The following is a 13,635-nucleotide window of genomic DNA, read 5'->3' as shown; positions in this document are numbered from 1 at the left end:
CTTTCACACGCGTTAGAGTGTCGTATTTAATCGAGATGTTTTTCCGAGAACGATTTTTTTTCGTGTATTTGCGTCCAGGGCACCTCCACGTGGTTGACGGTGGGCAACGGAGTTGATCCGTGATCCGGCAGAGACTCTGGATAACGGCGTTCATGCCGTCATGGCAAACACACGAAAAAAATTTACGATGCAGGGAGTCGGATCCCCAGTATCGGCGGCTGGTCGGGGTGAGAAAGCGGGCCCACAGGCGTCGTCATCATGCAACCGCAGCTTTGTAAAGGTGGGTACTTTGGCCTCTACAAAGTATGAAGCTACAAGACGTAACACAACCGACAGAACCTCTAGTCAACATGAACATGACGATCAAACCGGACCGATTCTGTTATGTTTGTGGTATGTATGTACCATCAAATATCCGGAAAAGAAATCACTGATGTCGTCTGTGATGCATACAACTATTGTTTCGCATCTGATATATTAAATCAGGGTAGAAACTGGGTGCCACATACCATCTGTGCGAACTGCTATAACATGTTAACAACATGTTACAAGAAGAAGGACCTTTCGAATTTAAAATACTCAGCACCTGTCGTATGGAGCATGCCAGAATCAAGAGAGGATTGTTTTTTTTGCATGACCGTCACTCATGGATTCAATACGAAAAATAGATCTAAAATCAAGTATATCTATACACGTAAAGTGGTTCCAGCTGTCTTGATTCCAACGAATTGTGGTGAGGCCGACAATAGTGCCGTAGAAATAGAAGATAGAGGAGACGTAGATATGGAGATTAGTGGAGAAGAATCGGAGGAATCAAGTGCAAGCGACGAAGAGCAGGAAAAGAGAAACGAGATGCCTCAAAAATTTATACAAGAAGAATTGAGTGACTTAGGAAGAGAGTTAGGATTGTCAAAAAAAGCTCATGAACTTCTGGCTTCAAGGTTGAAACAGAAGAATCTCCTGGAAAAAGGTACAAAGATTTCAATTTATAGGAACAGAGAGCAGGAGTTGCGACCATTTTTCACCCAGGATAAGTCACAGGAATTAGTATACTGCAACAATATCGCCGGACTAATGAATAGTTTGAAAGCTGGTGTCTATAAACCAGAAGAGTGGCGGCTCTTCATAGACTCCTCTATTCGTAGTCTGAAGGCGATATTGCTTCACAACACAAACGTCCTGGCTCCTATACCAATAGCTCACTCCACAGTCCTCAAAGAGTCTTACGAAAACGTTAAAATCGTTCTAGAAAAAATAAAATATTTCGGAGCATCAGTGGAGGATTTGTGGCGACCTTAAAATTATAATGAGCATTCTGCGAGCTCACCACGATGACATGGCACATTGCGGTGCAGAGAAAACGTTATTCGGAATAGGGCAAAATTATTGGTTTCCCTCCATGCGAAAGAAAGTATGTGATTATATTGAAAATTGTCTTACTTGTCTTATGTCGGACGATTCCTCGAATAGATTTGAGAGAGAGACTGCTCTATATCCATTGCCCAGCTCACCGTTGCAAATACTGCACGCTGACCACTTTGGTCCACTGCAGGATACATCTGAAAATCATAAACATGTATTAGTCATAGTCGATGCATTCACTCGATTCACATGGTTGTTTGCGACAAAGTCAACAGGAACTAATGAAGTTATATTTCATATATAAAATTTGTAATACATTTGGAAAACCAGTAGAATTAGTAACTGACAGAGGTACTGCCTTTACGTCAAAACAATTTGCTGAATATACCCAGATAGCAAAATGTTAGCAGATTGGCAGCAGATTGGCAGCAAATTCGATCAGAATCCCACATTAGAGTTCCTCAAGTAAGAGTTAGGACACCGCGTGATGATTTCTGATTGGTCGCGCCATTTGTAGGGAAGCAGTGAGTGAGAAAGAGACAGAGAAAAGAAGAAGGAAGAAGACAAAGCTATTCGAGACGTGTCACGGTAAATAATGTATAGGTATGTATTAAAAATAAATTAATTTTTATATTTCATTTCATATAACGATTATTAAGTGATATTTATTAATAAAACGTATTCTTTTATTGTAAATTTATAAACTTAAAACTGAGATATAACTAACCTTAATGTAAAACTTTAAACTTATATATAAAAATAGTTTGGAAAGATAATTTTAAAAATTGTTACAGATAAAATGCAATAAATGAAATATAAATGAAAAAAAAAATGAAATATAAATCTATTTAATAGAATGTACATACATGATAGAATAGAATGATATAAGTCTTTCAAATTGCGCGCGCTACAGTTCCCTGTTAATGGCGGACGTTGTCCTAACTCTTACTTGAGGAACTCTATCCCACATCAGAACCGTAGCCATCTGTGTCCGCATTAAGCTTTTGTTTTGGCGACAGAGTCTGTAAAACATAACTTGACAACAGATTGTCGGCAGAATCCGAGCAGGATCTGCGCACATAATCTGACAATAGATTGTTGGCAGAACCCGAGCAGGATCTGCGCACATAATCTAACGGCAGATTGACAGCAGAAATCGAACAGGATCTGCGCACATAATCTGACGACAGATTGACAGCAGAAACTGAGCAGGATCTGCGTACATAATCTGACGGCAGATTGACAGCAGAAATTGAGCAGGATTTGCCGTTTCCACTTAAACTATGCCATTAGGGTCCGGTTGCATAAACGTTATTTAACTTTAACCTTAGCTTACCTCATTCTTCGTCTCTTTTTGCCTCCTTGTTCAGAAAGAAACGAAGAGTGAGGTAAGCTAAGGTTAAAGTTAAGCAACATTTATGCAGCCGGGCCCTAATAGCATAGTTTAAATGGAAACAGCATGGAATTTATTGGTCTATAATGTTATTAAAATGAGAATCCTTATGATTTTGAATGAATATAAAAATACGCTTATATTTTATTATATATGTAATACTAATGTATAATACTGTTTATATAATTGAATGAATATAAAAATACGCTTTTATTTTATTATATATGTAATACTAATGTAATACTGTTTATATAATTAAAGTTATAATTAAAGTTATATCATTTATATAGTTTAAATATATAATATTAAAGCTATATAATTTATATAATTAAAGTCAAACAAATGGTACATCTTTTGTTTATAAAATAAGAGACATTTTGTGAGAGGCATTTTTTTGACGACCCAAATGTTTGCACGCAGCAGCAGCAGCTGACTTCATTTGATTAGACCTGTCTCTTTCCTGAATTTATTCTTGTATTTTCTCTGCAAGAGAAAGATAACGGCAAAATAAATTTTTCGATAATACGTATACATAGAAAGATTATACGTTTCTAGTAAAAAGACTTAATTTTTTTATTTTATTTAAATGATAATTCTATAAAAAGATAATCGTCACGTAAATTTTATTGAGATACTTTTAATAATAAATGTGATAATAAATGCACAATAATCTTCAAGATACAATCCGTTTCTTAAATGTCAGTTTTACTGTCGGCTGTTTTGATAACATGTACATTTTGATACATTTCGATGTATCGAAATGTGCATGTTACCAAAACAGCCGACAATAAGACTGACATTTAAGAAACGGATTGTATCTTGAAGATTATTGTGCATTTATTATCACATTTATTATTAAAAGTATCTCAATAAAACTCACGTGACGATTATCTTTTTATAGAATTATCATTAAAATAAAATAAAATCTTTTTACTATATACGTATAATTCTATTAAATGCATAGTTACAAATGGCTAAATAACATGCAAAAATTATAGAAATAAGAAAGAAAAATAAAGTTGTTTCTTACTTTAACTATCAGTGAATATTAAACGTTCCGTTCATCATTCCAAAAGTTTCGATTTATCCCATCGCCGGGTTTTTTACGCGGACCACATATTTTGCTTCGCAATCTTTCTTTTGCCGTTCGAAGAGCCTCCCGCATTTGCGCCTGGAATTCACTGCGCGTTGGTTTTTCGAAGTATCTATTATTACATATAGCCTCTGAAAAAAAATGCAAGTTACATTATAAGTGAAATATGCATGATAATGACAAATATGTTCCCAAAAATCATAAAAGATCATACCATAAATTGCTATAACAAAACGCGTATTGTACATGGGCCGTTGTCGCTCTTCGCGGCCCCACCAAGTAAAAGAGGATGTAACTGTGTCCTTTAGTCCTTCTTTGAAGCATAAGTTGACAGCTTCTTTTAAGTTAAAGCCACCGATGTTAGCGGAAGTAGTTCACCTGTAAATAACATATTAGAAATTAAAAATATATAAAAATGCATATTATAAAATCAACTTTATGGCTTCTGCTTAATTGACTTTTACGTTATTCAGAATTCAGAGATACAACAAAGGGCATCATTTTTCGTTTTACTTACGACATCGGAGTAGGAATCATCATTGATGAGTTCGAAAGCCTCCATTTCTTCTACCGATGAGATTGGCAGGATAGCTGGCTTATGCGATATTTGTTTATGCGACATTTGATTTTGCATGTACTTTAAAATATTTTGTAATAATTTATTCATCCTTCTGCAAATAAAATATAGAAAATTAGTATTACTAATTATTTATAGATTTCACGTTTTAATAAAGACAATACATCTCATACTTACTTCAATTCTGTTTCTACGCGTGTTCTCCTGCAAACATTCATTGATATTAAAATAATGTTTTTTTGATAAATCTATTTTTAAATGCGTATATATTTTCCTTTTACTAATAGTGTTTGTATTTCTATAATAAATAAATATGTGTATGAATGTACCAATTGTCCGTTTCCTCTGATTGGAGCGCAGGGATTTCTTCACATCGATTTGAGTTGCTTAATGTTCTTGAAATATTCTGCTCTGAACTAATTTCTTCCGTATTGTTGTTTATGAAGGAATATGTGGGTAAAGCGTGTGTCACACTAGATATGCGCGATACAGTAGGAACAGTATGAGAAATGTTTGGTTGAATGCTTGTGAACATTTGTGAATGCGGTGAAACATTTGTGTTCAATTGAGTGCTTGTATGAGATTGAATGTTTGTGTATGGTTGGAAGTTTATGTATGGTTCAACACTAGTATGTGGTAAAACGTTTGTGTTTAAGTGAGTGTTTGTATGAGATTGAATGTTCGCGTGTGGTTGAACGTTTAAATATGGTTGAACACTAATATGTGGTGAAACGTTTGTATTTAATTGAGTGCTGTTATGAGATTGAATGCTCGCATGTGGTTGAACATTTATGTATGATTGAACGCTCGTATATGGTGAAACGTTTGCGTCTAATTGCTGAGTGTTTGTATGAGACTGAATATTAGTATGTGATTGACTGTCTGTATGTATGTGTGCGCTGTGACAAATTATTCGTAGGTGTATGCCCAGTAAGCAAGAAACATTAAATCAATCTTTTGAAACATTAATTTTATGTAAATTTTTGTAACGTTTTGACATGATGTTTTATAAATATTTTAAACATATTATTTTATAATATAGTATTTTTGAATATTAAAGAAACATCCCAAAAACATTATTTTAAATATTTATCAGTATTATTGTAATATATTTATTAATATTAAATTCAATATAGTTGCAATAATTTTAATTTATTACAAATTTTATATTAAGAATAACGTAATTGCAATAAAGAATTTTGTGTTGTTATAAATGTTTCTTTTTTAATATTATTCTAATGTATTTATAACTTACAAAAAAGAAATATATATATAAATATACATTTTATAACGTGAGTTTTATTATACATAAAGTGAGAGTAAAATAATGTTTTTATTAGTGTGATAAAAAATCCAACAAATGCATAAACAATGCCAAATTCTTCAACAATAAAATTATTTAAATAATATATGTTTTATAATACATGTTTGATAAAAATTTTTTGTGAATCGGCCGCTAGCCGATGTACAACATTTGTAGTTGCGCGCGCAGCGGCTACTACGTCGATAATTGGTTAGCGAGTGATACTTGCGCTTACGTAAGCGAATACACTGCAATATCATGTCCTGATTGGCTCAGGGCATGCTGGGAAGTGGGACTGCCGGCACCGGTACACATCGACATTAGTCGAGCTTTATCTTCCGTACATCTCTCTCGTTTGAGGCCGTTCAGTGTCAACAAAGAAAAAGTTTTATCTTCCGGATTACACGGACAAAGGACTGCTAAGTCGTAAGGTACGATCTTTTCTAATAATTCTAGAGTATTAATTAGATCGCAGTCCAAAAATAAAATTAGTTAACGTTAGTTCAAAGTAACGTGTAATTGTAGTCCATTGTTTCGTCCATTTTTTATAACGCATAGTCGTGTTCCGTCCATTTTTCGTAACGCAATCCACGTGATGTAAACTATAGATTTTTAGTACTGGCAGTAAATTCGAAACACGGCCAATGTATGAAGCAAATTACAATTACAGATTGTGCTCTACTAATCTCTGTGACAAAATGTTTCAGATATAACGCAAGAAAGGAACAAGGGAGAAAAGCTTCCATCATCTTTATCATTGTGTGTGAAAAAGGTAATTATTAGATCATGTCAATATTTGGGATATGTTCCGATATACACTACCAGTGTAGATGAATAATTATATATTATGCGTTAAATGAATTATAGATTTTTAGTACACTGGTAGTATTTATCGGAACATGCCTTTAGTTATGTAAGTGAGTAAAAAATATTATGCATACAGAGAAAATAGTATGCATACATATTTACATATATACATACATACCAACTATTTTGTAATATTCTTTTAGATTTTGCTTCGCTCATATCAACTTGTGTTAAAATGTTTCAGGTGGTATATACTACTGTCGAGGGAAGTTGAGACAAAAAAATACATGCTTGCACCCATGACCAAGCTCTGTGATATAGTTATTAGCTTATGATATATAACTAGAGATATATGTATTTTTTTAATTATTGAAACCAAAGACAGTATGACTTAAAAGTGAGCAAATAGATCTCGCGTTATAAAGATCGCTAGACATTGTGATTTAAAATCTGTTAGATATATTGATCTTTTCTTTTTTCTTTTTTTCTTTTGTTCCCGAGAAAACGCTTAGAACATATATCAATGGATAGGGAATTGGTTTGTTTGAATTTGTTTGTTTGCTTTTGTTTTTTTTTTTAATTCAAGGAAAGCATACCATCCCATGGCAACGATGATATCAATACGTGCATTGCGGATGATAGTTTGTCTCTTCCATTCTTTTTCGCACAGCTCTTGAATTCAGGCTCGTTCGCCGGAAACATAGGCAATTTCCCTTTTTCAATAATATATGTTTTAAAAGAAAATGAGAGATTACTTGAATGTGTAAAAACAAGGTAGAACTTTGATATTAAATACAAAGTAGAGCATTTTATTTTATTAGAATTTTAGAAAGTAGAGAATTTTATTTTATATTATTAGAAATGTTATATAGTATATAACAGAAGGTTATACATATATATATTTTCGAAAAAAACGCAGAAAGTGTCATTCCATTGTTTCAAACCAAATTTTTTTTACTTTATTCTCTCCTCTGCTGATTGTGATATTATATGCGACATTATATGCAACAATTTTGTCATGGTGCAAAATATTTCAAATGAATATAATATCTGTTCTTTAAGATGTTTTTATTTTCATTACTCTTAGGTACATAAATGTGTAATATTTATGTGATATCATAAAATGATGTTTGTTTCTTTTTATATTTTTATATAATTTAATTTTATATTTATATATGAAAATAGATAAATATATAGAAATAAATAAATACAGGTTTTTCTACAGATATTTTCTTATCATCATTCATATTTTTCTCTCTCCCTACATACATACACATAATATAAATATATTGTATTATATATAAAAAATAAATAAACACAATAATATATGAAGTACGTAATATATATATTTTCCATTTTTAGGAAGGAAATGGAAACATCAACATTATTATTATTAATATATTTTATTTCTATTGTAAGTAATATATTTCTTCCAATAATTTACAATTTCACATTTTTTTATTTTCCAAGAAGAAAATAGAAACGTTATAATTTTAGAAGTTTCAAATATAAACAATTTTTTATATTTGAAATTTCTAAAATTGTAACGTTTTCATTTTCTTCTTGAAAAATAAAAAGTGTACAAGAATTGTAAATTAGTGGAAGAAATATATTACTTATAATAGAAATAAAATATATTAATAATAATAATATTGATGTTTCCATTTTCTTCCTAAAAATGAAAAGTTAATGAAATGTTAATTATAATAGAAGTAAAATATTAATGACAATTTTAAATAAATGTTAGAATATATATGTATATATATCATAGAAAACATTTTGTTAATATTAATATTGTTATAGAAAAATGTAATTAACACTTTCACATAAATATTAGAATTAATATTTTTTAATGTTAATATAATGATAAAATATAGTTACAAATTAAATTTAAATCAGCATTTATTTAGTATTATTAGAATGTTACAAAAACATATTATAGAAACATTGTCGATATTTCGAAATCTGGGTCAAAGTTTGTTCAGAGTGACGTTGTATACAACATTAAAAACTACATATTTGAAAACGTTAGACATTAGAAAATATCATTGTAATAACGTTAGGTTAATGATTTTTTGCTTACTGGGTGTAGTGTATGAGTTGGATAATTATTGGAAGAATCAGAACTGGAATAATCCTCTTCCAAAGCGTTTCTTATCTCATGTGCATCCTTCTCGATATCTTCAGCAGTAATGATACTTCCTTTTTTTCTTTTCTTCGGAGTTTCATCTGACGAGGTGGTTATGTAACGCGATGGTTTAGATGTAACTCGCTTTGGCCGTTTTTCCATCTGTGCCTGTAATAAAAATACATATAAATTACAATACATAATATGTAGCAGACATATTTGATATTAGCTATATAATATATGTGTACATATAACATATGGTATAATTTTTCCAAAAATCGGATTTTTGTAAAAAAAACTGATATACTTGAGAATTTCTTATTAATCTTTAATAATTAGTAATAAAATATTTAAAAATTATAAATAATTATATAAATGACAATATTCATTATTATTATTTCTCTAATATTAACCCTGGCGAAAATAAGAAACTTTATAAAGCGTTAACAACCGTTGAGTGAGGGTTTTCTGAGAGTTTATATGCTTTTCAAACTTTGTAAGAGCACTTACATAACGCTGTTGGATTTTGAATGCTTATCAAACGCTGCAGTGTTGCAATTTTTGTTCTACAAACTCTTTATATAATGTTACATAAAAGTTTTGCAATGCTGAGGTAACATTTTTCAGAGTACGTTCAGTAAACGTTGATACATCTTCGTGTACAGAGTTTACTCAGACTTTTCAAACGTTTACGTTTACGCTATAACGTACAAACGTCTTTTAAACGCTGCAGTGTTGCAATTTTTGTTCTACAAACTCTTTACTAATCATTTTTAAACTCTCGACGAACTTCCACAAACGTTCATGTAAACGCCAAACAAACGTCTCATTTTTGCCAGGGAAGATATTAAGTTGAATAAATTTTATTGTACAGCATGTGTATATACCATATTAGTAGATAATTTTGTAATATTTATTAGTAGATAATTGTAACATTTTTTAGAATAACTTAATATGATAATTCTTACCTTTGTGTCTCATAATATTTTATATTACCTTTTTTATCAATATTAAGTGATATTGTAATCTGTTTCTGAAGATTAATTTAAATCAAGACAACTTCTTCATAATAATAAAGAAGAATTAAACCTTATAAAGTTATTAAGGAGATTAACAAAACAACTTGTACATGCAATATATATACCTTATGTTACCTATGAACAATACAAGAAAAAAGAACAGCAGAAAGGCAAAAATAACACAAAGTGCAACAGTAAATAATATGGCATGCTACTCAATGACAAATTCGGCGCTTCTTGATAAGAATGTGCAAGAGATATGGAAAAGCAAAAGAAGAAAAATTATAAGTACAAAAAATATGCAAAAAGAAGAACGTCAAATCATATCCCAATTCCTGCAAAAATGTAATCAACAATTTAGAGGACAAATCTTACATTCTCTCGCTGTGTATAATAGCAGCGACTATAAATTGAAGCACTTCCGAATGATTTTCTTCATCGCTGCTGCTATCGTCCTTTGATGTAGAACTCCAAAGAGGCATTCTGTAACACTTAGCGCGAACTTCGTCCAAATGAATACGAAAAACCTCGCTGCTTAATGTAGAACATTTATATACTTGCAGAGCAGAAGATATAATACCAACATCATAGAAATCTTCAATTTCTAAAAATTTCTTAACTATCAAAAGATACAAATTATTATCCATGACAATATCTAAAATGATGCAAATTGATCCATCATGTAAGAGACAACAATTATCACGCATATCTATGCTTAATAACATTTTGTTAAATGTAATCTTACTATATTGAGGACACCCATTAGCTGCATTATGCTGTACGGATACATGAATAGAAGAATCAATGTCACAATTATTATTTATTTTATGAACTTTTATTTCTGCCATTCTGTTAAAGAATTGTTGAATGGGTAGATCTGGTTTTCTGCAATATTTTTTAAAAATAGCCATGTTACTTTCGTATGGGAAAGCAGAAAAAGAATCTAAATTACCAAGATGTCTCACATCGTTGGTGAGATGAAGAAGACCATGGACATTATAAGTATTAAAATTGGGACCGTACAAATTTTCACATCTTTGAACAAATTTTTGTAGCGCAAGCTCTGCAAAATTTAACTGCAGTCTTGATGGAGAATTCGAGACCAAAACTCTTACAGCTGCATGTAAAAATACAAAGTGTTTATAAACTTGCTCATTAAGTATACCATATGTTACAACAGGACCTGTATAAAGAAGAAATTAGCGAAATTCTGTCGCTTTATACTTGGAGCATGTATCGAGTGATCTAGGACGTCTGGCAAAATCTGAGGGACAATATTTTTTGAAAATATTTAATCTTGCACACAAAAGAGAAATAGATCTACCTGATAATTTTGACAATCGAGAATATTTTCCATACACCCACGCTAATAAAAGTTTTTTCATCACTCCTAAACAAACAAGATGCATATATTCGAATGGAACTTGTGAAACCATACCTATTGGAAGTATTGATAAAGGGCTTTTACCCTCTTTATGATGACCTTCATCAGGACCTATGCTATATTCCTCATCGGATCGAGGAGAATAATTAATATCATTGAAGACATTACGACCTTCACTGCGTGTACCGCAGATTTTGCACTTAGAACAGGGTTGACTAGATGTGTGACCACGATGATTGAGTATGAAGGCACGAGCTGGTGCATCAGCTATAAAACATCCCAGTGAGCATTATTGAGAGGAAGAAGTCTTTAAGAGGACTTTCTTAAGACTTCATTAATTTCTCTCAAAAATGATATCAATAAGTTATCTTTTTTGCAAGATATCTTTGAAAAGACCTCTTTAAGAGGAATTTTTCAAAATCTCATTTATTTCTCTTGGAAATGATATCAATAAATGTATCTATTTGCAAACTGTCTTTTAAAAGAGCTCTTTATGATATCTATTTATAGATGGCTCTAGAGTCTTAGAAGGAAGAGCTCTTTAAGAGGTCTTTTCAAATATCTCATTAATTTCTCTTGAAAATGTTATCAGTAAATAATCATTTCGCAAGATGTTTCTCAAAAACCACATAACCTATAATCAATCTACCGCATGTGAATGGACCAGAGAGATTATTTATTATATTGTGGAGAAAAAGATTTGTGTGAGTCAAGAAATTGACAAAAATAGAAGATGCGAACAGCATGTGAGAAATGCATTAAAACTAACCGTAACTGATCTTTTAGCCTACAAACTGTCATGGACAGGACAGAAAAACACGATTGAAACAAGATGCATGAAATTTGCTGACGTTATTATCGGTATGATCTTATTGTCTCAAACTTTTAAATTAGTCCGAATTATATACATTACAAACACATACGATAATACATCACTAATAGCGACTTGAATCTGATTTTTCAAGACTGGCATCTAATGCTCTAGAATTTTAACAGAAACACTCAGTGAACATTGTAGAGCATTGGCATAAAATTTACATATATTTAGTGATACTATACACATGCAGCAGGAGCATATTATTCTGTACACTGACTAATATGAATAACAAAATAACTGAATCAATGAATATATATATATATATATATATATATATATATATATATATTCGTGCAGAGTAACATGCTCTTGGTGCATCACAAAATATATGTAAATTTTACATATGTAAATTTTTTTATTACGAAATTATAATTAATAAATATTTTTTTCAGAAGTAATCATCAGTGTTAGTGGGAAAAGTATTTCATCGCATAAAATTCAAGCTGTAATTAAGAACTGGCTACAGCATGCTGGAGATCGAATAAGTCAAACTATGAAACGACATGAAAAAAAGAAATGAAATTTTTTGAAATATTATAATTATATTGATTTTTATTCTGGATTTTTCTTTAAGCTTTATATTGATTTTTTTTTATTTTGGATTTTTCTTTAAGCTTTCAGCTTATAATAGAATTTTATTTTTTAAATATGTGCAATAATCTTTTTCTTTATTTTGGTTTGTAACAGAACTTTATTTTTTACATATGGCAATAAAATATGTATAAGAATGCAATAATTTTAAATAATTTTAAATATATAATAAGAAAAATACAATTTTTTTATGTTTACAAAAACAAAATAAAAGTATATTTTTATACATGAAAGAAAAAAAATAATATATACCACATAATTTCTAATGTTTGTATGCATAAATGTATAAATTATATATTTATCATAAGAGTTGTGTGTGTATATATATATATTATTGAGTATATTCTTTCAAATAATAAAATATGTAAAAATATTATAAATAAAAAATTCCTAAGCCATATCTGACTACGCATTGAAGATTAAGATTCAAGATTAAAGTTGAAATTAAAGTCCATATCAGATTACGCCTACGCATTGAAAATTTAAGATTAAAGTTGAAATTTGACTAATCAGGACAAAGAAACTTTAGTTCCTTTTGTTCTGATTTGTCAAATTCCAATCTTTAATCTTAAATTTTCAATGCGTAGGCGTAATCTGATATGGACTTTACCCAATAAACACATGATGGAATATTAAACATTTATTAAACGTAAAGTTAGTATAAATGTGGTATAAGTATATCAGATAAACGTTTTAATTTTTATGGTTTTTATACAATCGTATAATATATGATAATGATATCCGTTTTTATTACGTTTGCATAAAACAAAATGGATTTTATGCGTTGAAAAATATTATATAAGAATACGAAAAGAAACGTTTAGTTTCTAGAATGTATCTGCGTCTATTTTATTTCTTAAAATCGTATATTTATGTAATCGAAGAAACGTTTATTGAAAACGTATATAATTTATGAGAAAAATCTCATTTATAAATGTTTACAAAATTCTATTCTATAAATGGTATAATCTAAGTCTTAAAAACGTTAATAAATTGTTGCACGAATAATATATACACACCTGATTTTACAACTAAAATATTATACGACTAATAAACATTTTATTATTATATATATTTAACTCAAAATATGGTCAAATATAT

General features: G+C 30.3%; 2 protein-coding genes and 1 long non-coding RNA gene across 11 annotated transcripts in view; 2 read left to right on the top strand and 1 right to left on the bottom strand.

The window, feature by feature from the left end:
• Positions 1 to 1,440: 1,440 nt before the first annotated feature.
• LOC145976676 (protein purity of essence-like) overlaps positions 1,441 to 13,635 on the bottom strand; it is a 20,225-nt gene continuing 8,030 nt past the window's right edge. For 6 of the 8 annotated variants that reach the window (XM_083107967.1, XM_083107972.1, XM_083107971.1 and 3 more), the window contains 2 exons: positions 8,619 to 8,831; positions 1,441 to 1,559 (listed from right to left, as the gene is read on the bottom strand). In XM_083107967.1, the coding sequence (XP_082964093.1) occupies positions 1,446 to 1,559; positions 8,619 to 8,831 (327 nt within the window). In that variant the 3' untranslated portion in view covers positions 1,441 to 1,445. Of the gene's footprint in view, positions 1,560 to 4,372; positions 4,520 to 4,602; positions 4,630 to 8,618; positions 8,832 to 10,057; positions 10,174 to 13,635 lie in introns of those variants that run through there. The other 2 variants (XM_083107968.1, XM_083107969.1) reach the window with 2 other exon arrangements.
• LOC145976678 (uncharacterized) lies at positions 5,728 to 7,761 on the top strand. 2 transcript variants are annotated; one of them, XM_083107976.1, is made up of 3 exons: positions 5,728 to 6,154; positions 6,436 to 6,500; positions 6,780 to 7,761. In XM_083107976.1, exons 1-3 carry the CDS (start codon positions 5,889 to 5,891, stop codon positions 6,836 to 6,838), a joined length of 390 nt encoding a protein of 129 aa, XP_082964102.1. In that variant the 5' UTR covers positions 5,728 to 5,888; the 3' UTR covers positions 6,839 to 7,761. The 2 variants fall into 2 exon arrangements, 1 of the variants encoding a protein (XP_082964102.1); XR_014440291.1 differs by having other exon boundaries at positions 5,813 to 6,159.
• LOC145976680 (uncharacterized) lies at positions 9,833 to 12,795 on the top strand. The gene is made up of 3 exons (XR_014440292.1): positions 9,833 to 11,770; positions 11,853 to 11,927; positions 12,336 to 12,795. It is a non-coding gene; the product is annotated as an uncharacterized LOC145976680 (long non-coding RNA).

Source organism: Camponotus vicinus, unplaced genomic scaffold, assembly GCF_025532165.1.
Source record: "Camponotus vicinus isolate PSW18456_S1 unplaced genomic scaffold, iyCamVici1.0 SCAF_9, whole genome shotgun sequence".
Classification (NCBI taxonomy): domain Eukaryota; kingdom Metazoa; phylum Arthropoda; class Insecta; order Hymenoptera; family Formicidae; genus Camponotus; species Camponotus vicinus.
The sequence above is the reverse complement of the archived record's forward strand: the minus strand, read 5'-3'. Positions and strand labels throughout refer to the sequence as shown.

Bases quoted from the DNA above. Each gene is read 5' to 3' on its own strand.
- LOC145976678 (XM_083107976.1), top strand. From the start codon at position 5,889: ATGTACAACATTTGTAGTTGCGCGCGCAGCGGCTACTACGTCGATAAT. The intron at 6,155-6,435 runs GTAAGGTACGAT...AAAATGTTTCAG, and splicing joins GGACAAAGGACTGCTAAGTC to ATATAACGCAAGAAAGGAAC. The intron at 6,501-6,779 runs GTAATTATTAGA...AAAATGTTTCAG, and splicing joins TATCATTGTGTGTGAAAAAG to GTGGTATATACTACTGTCGA.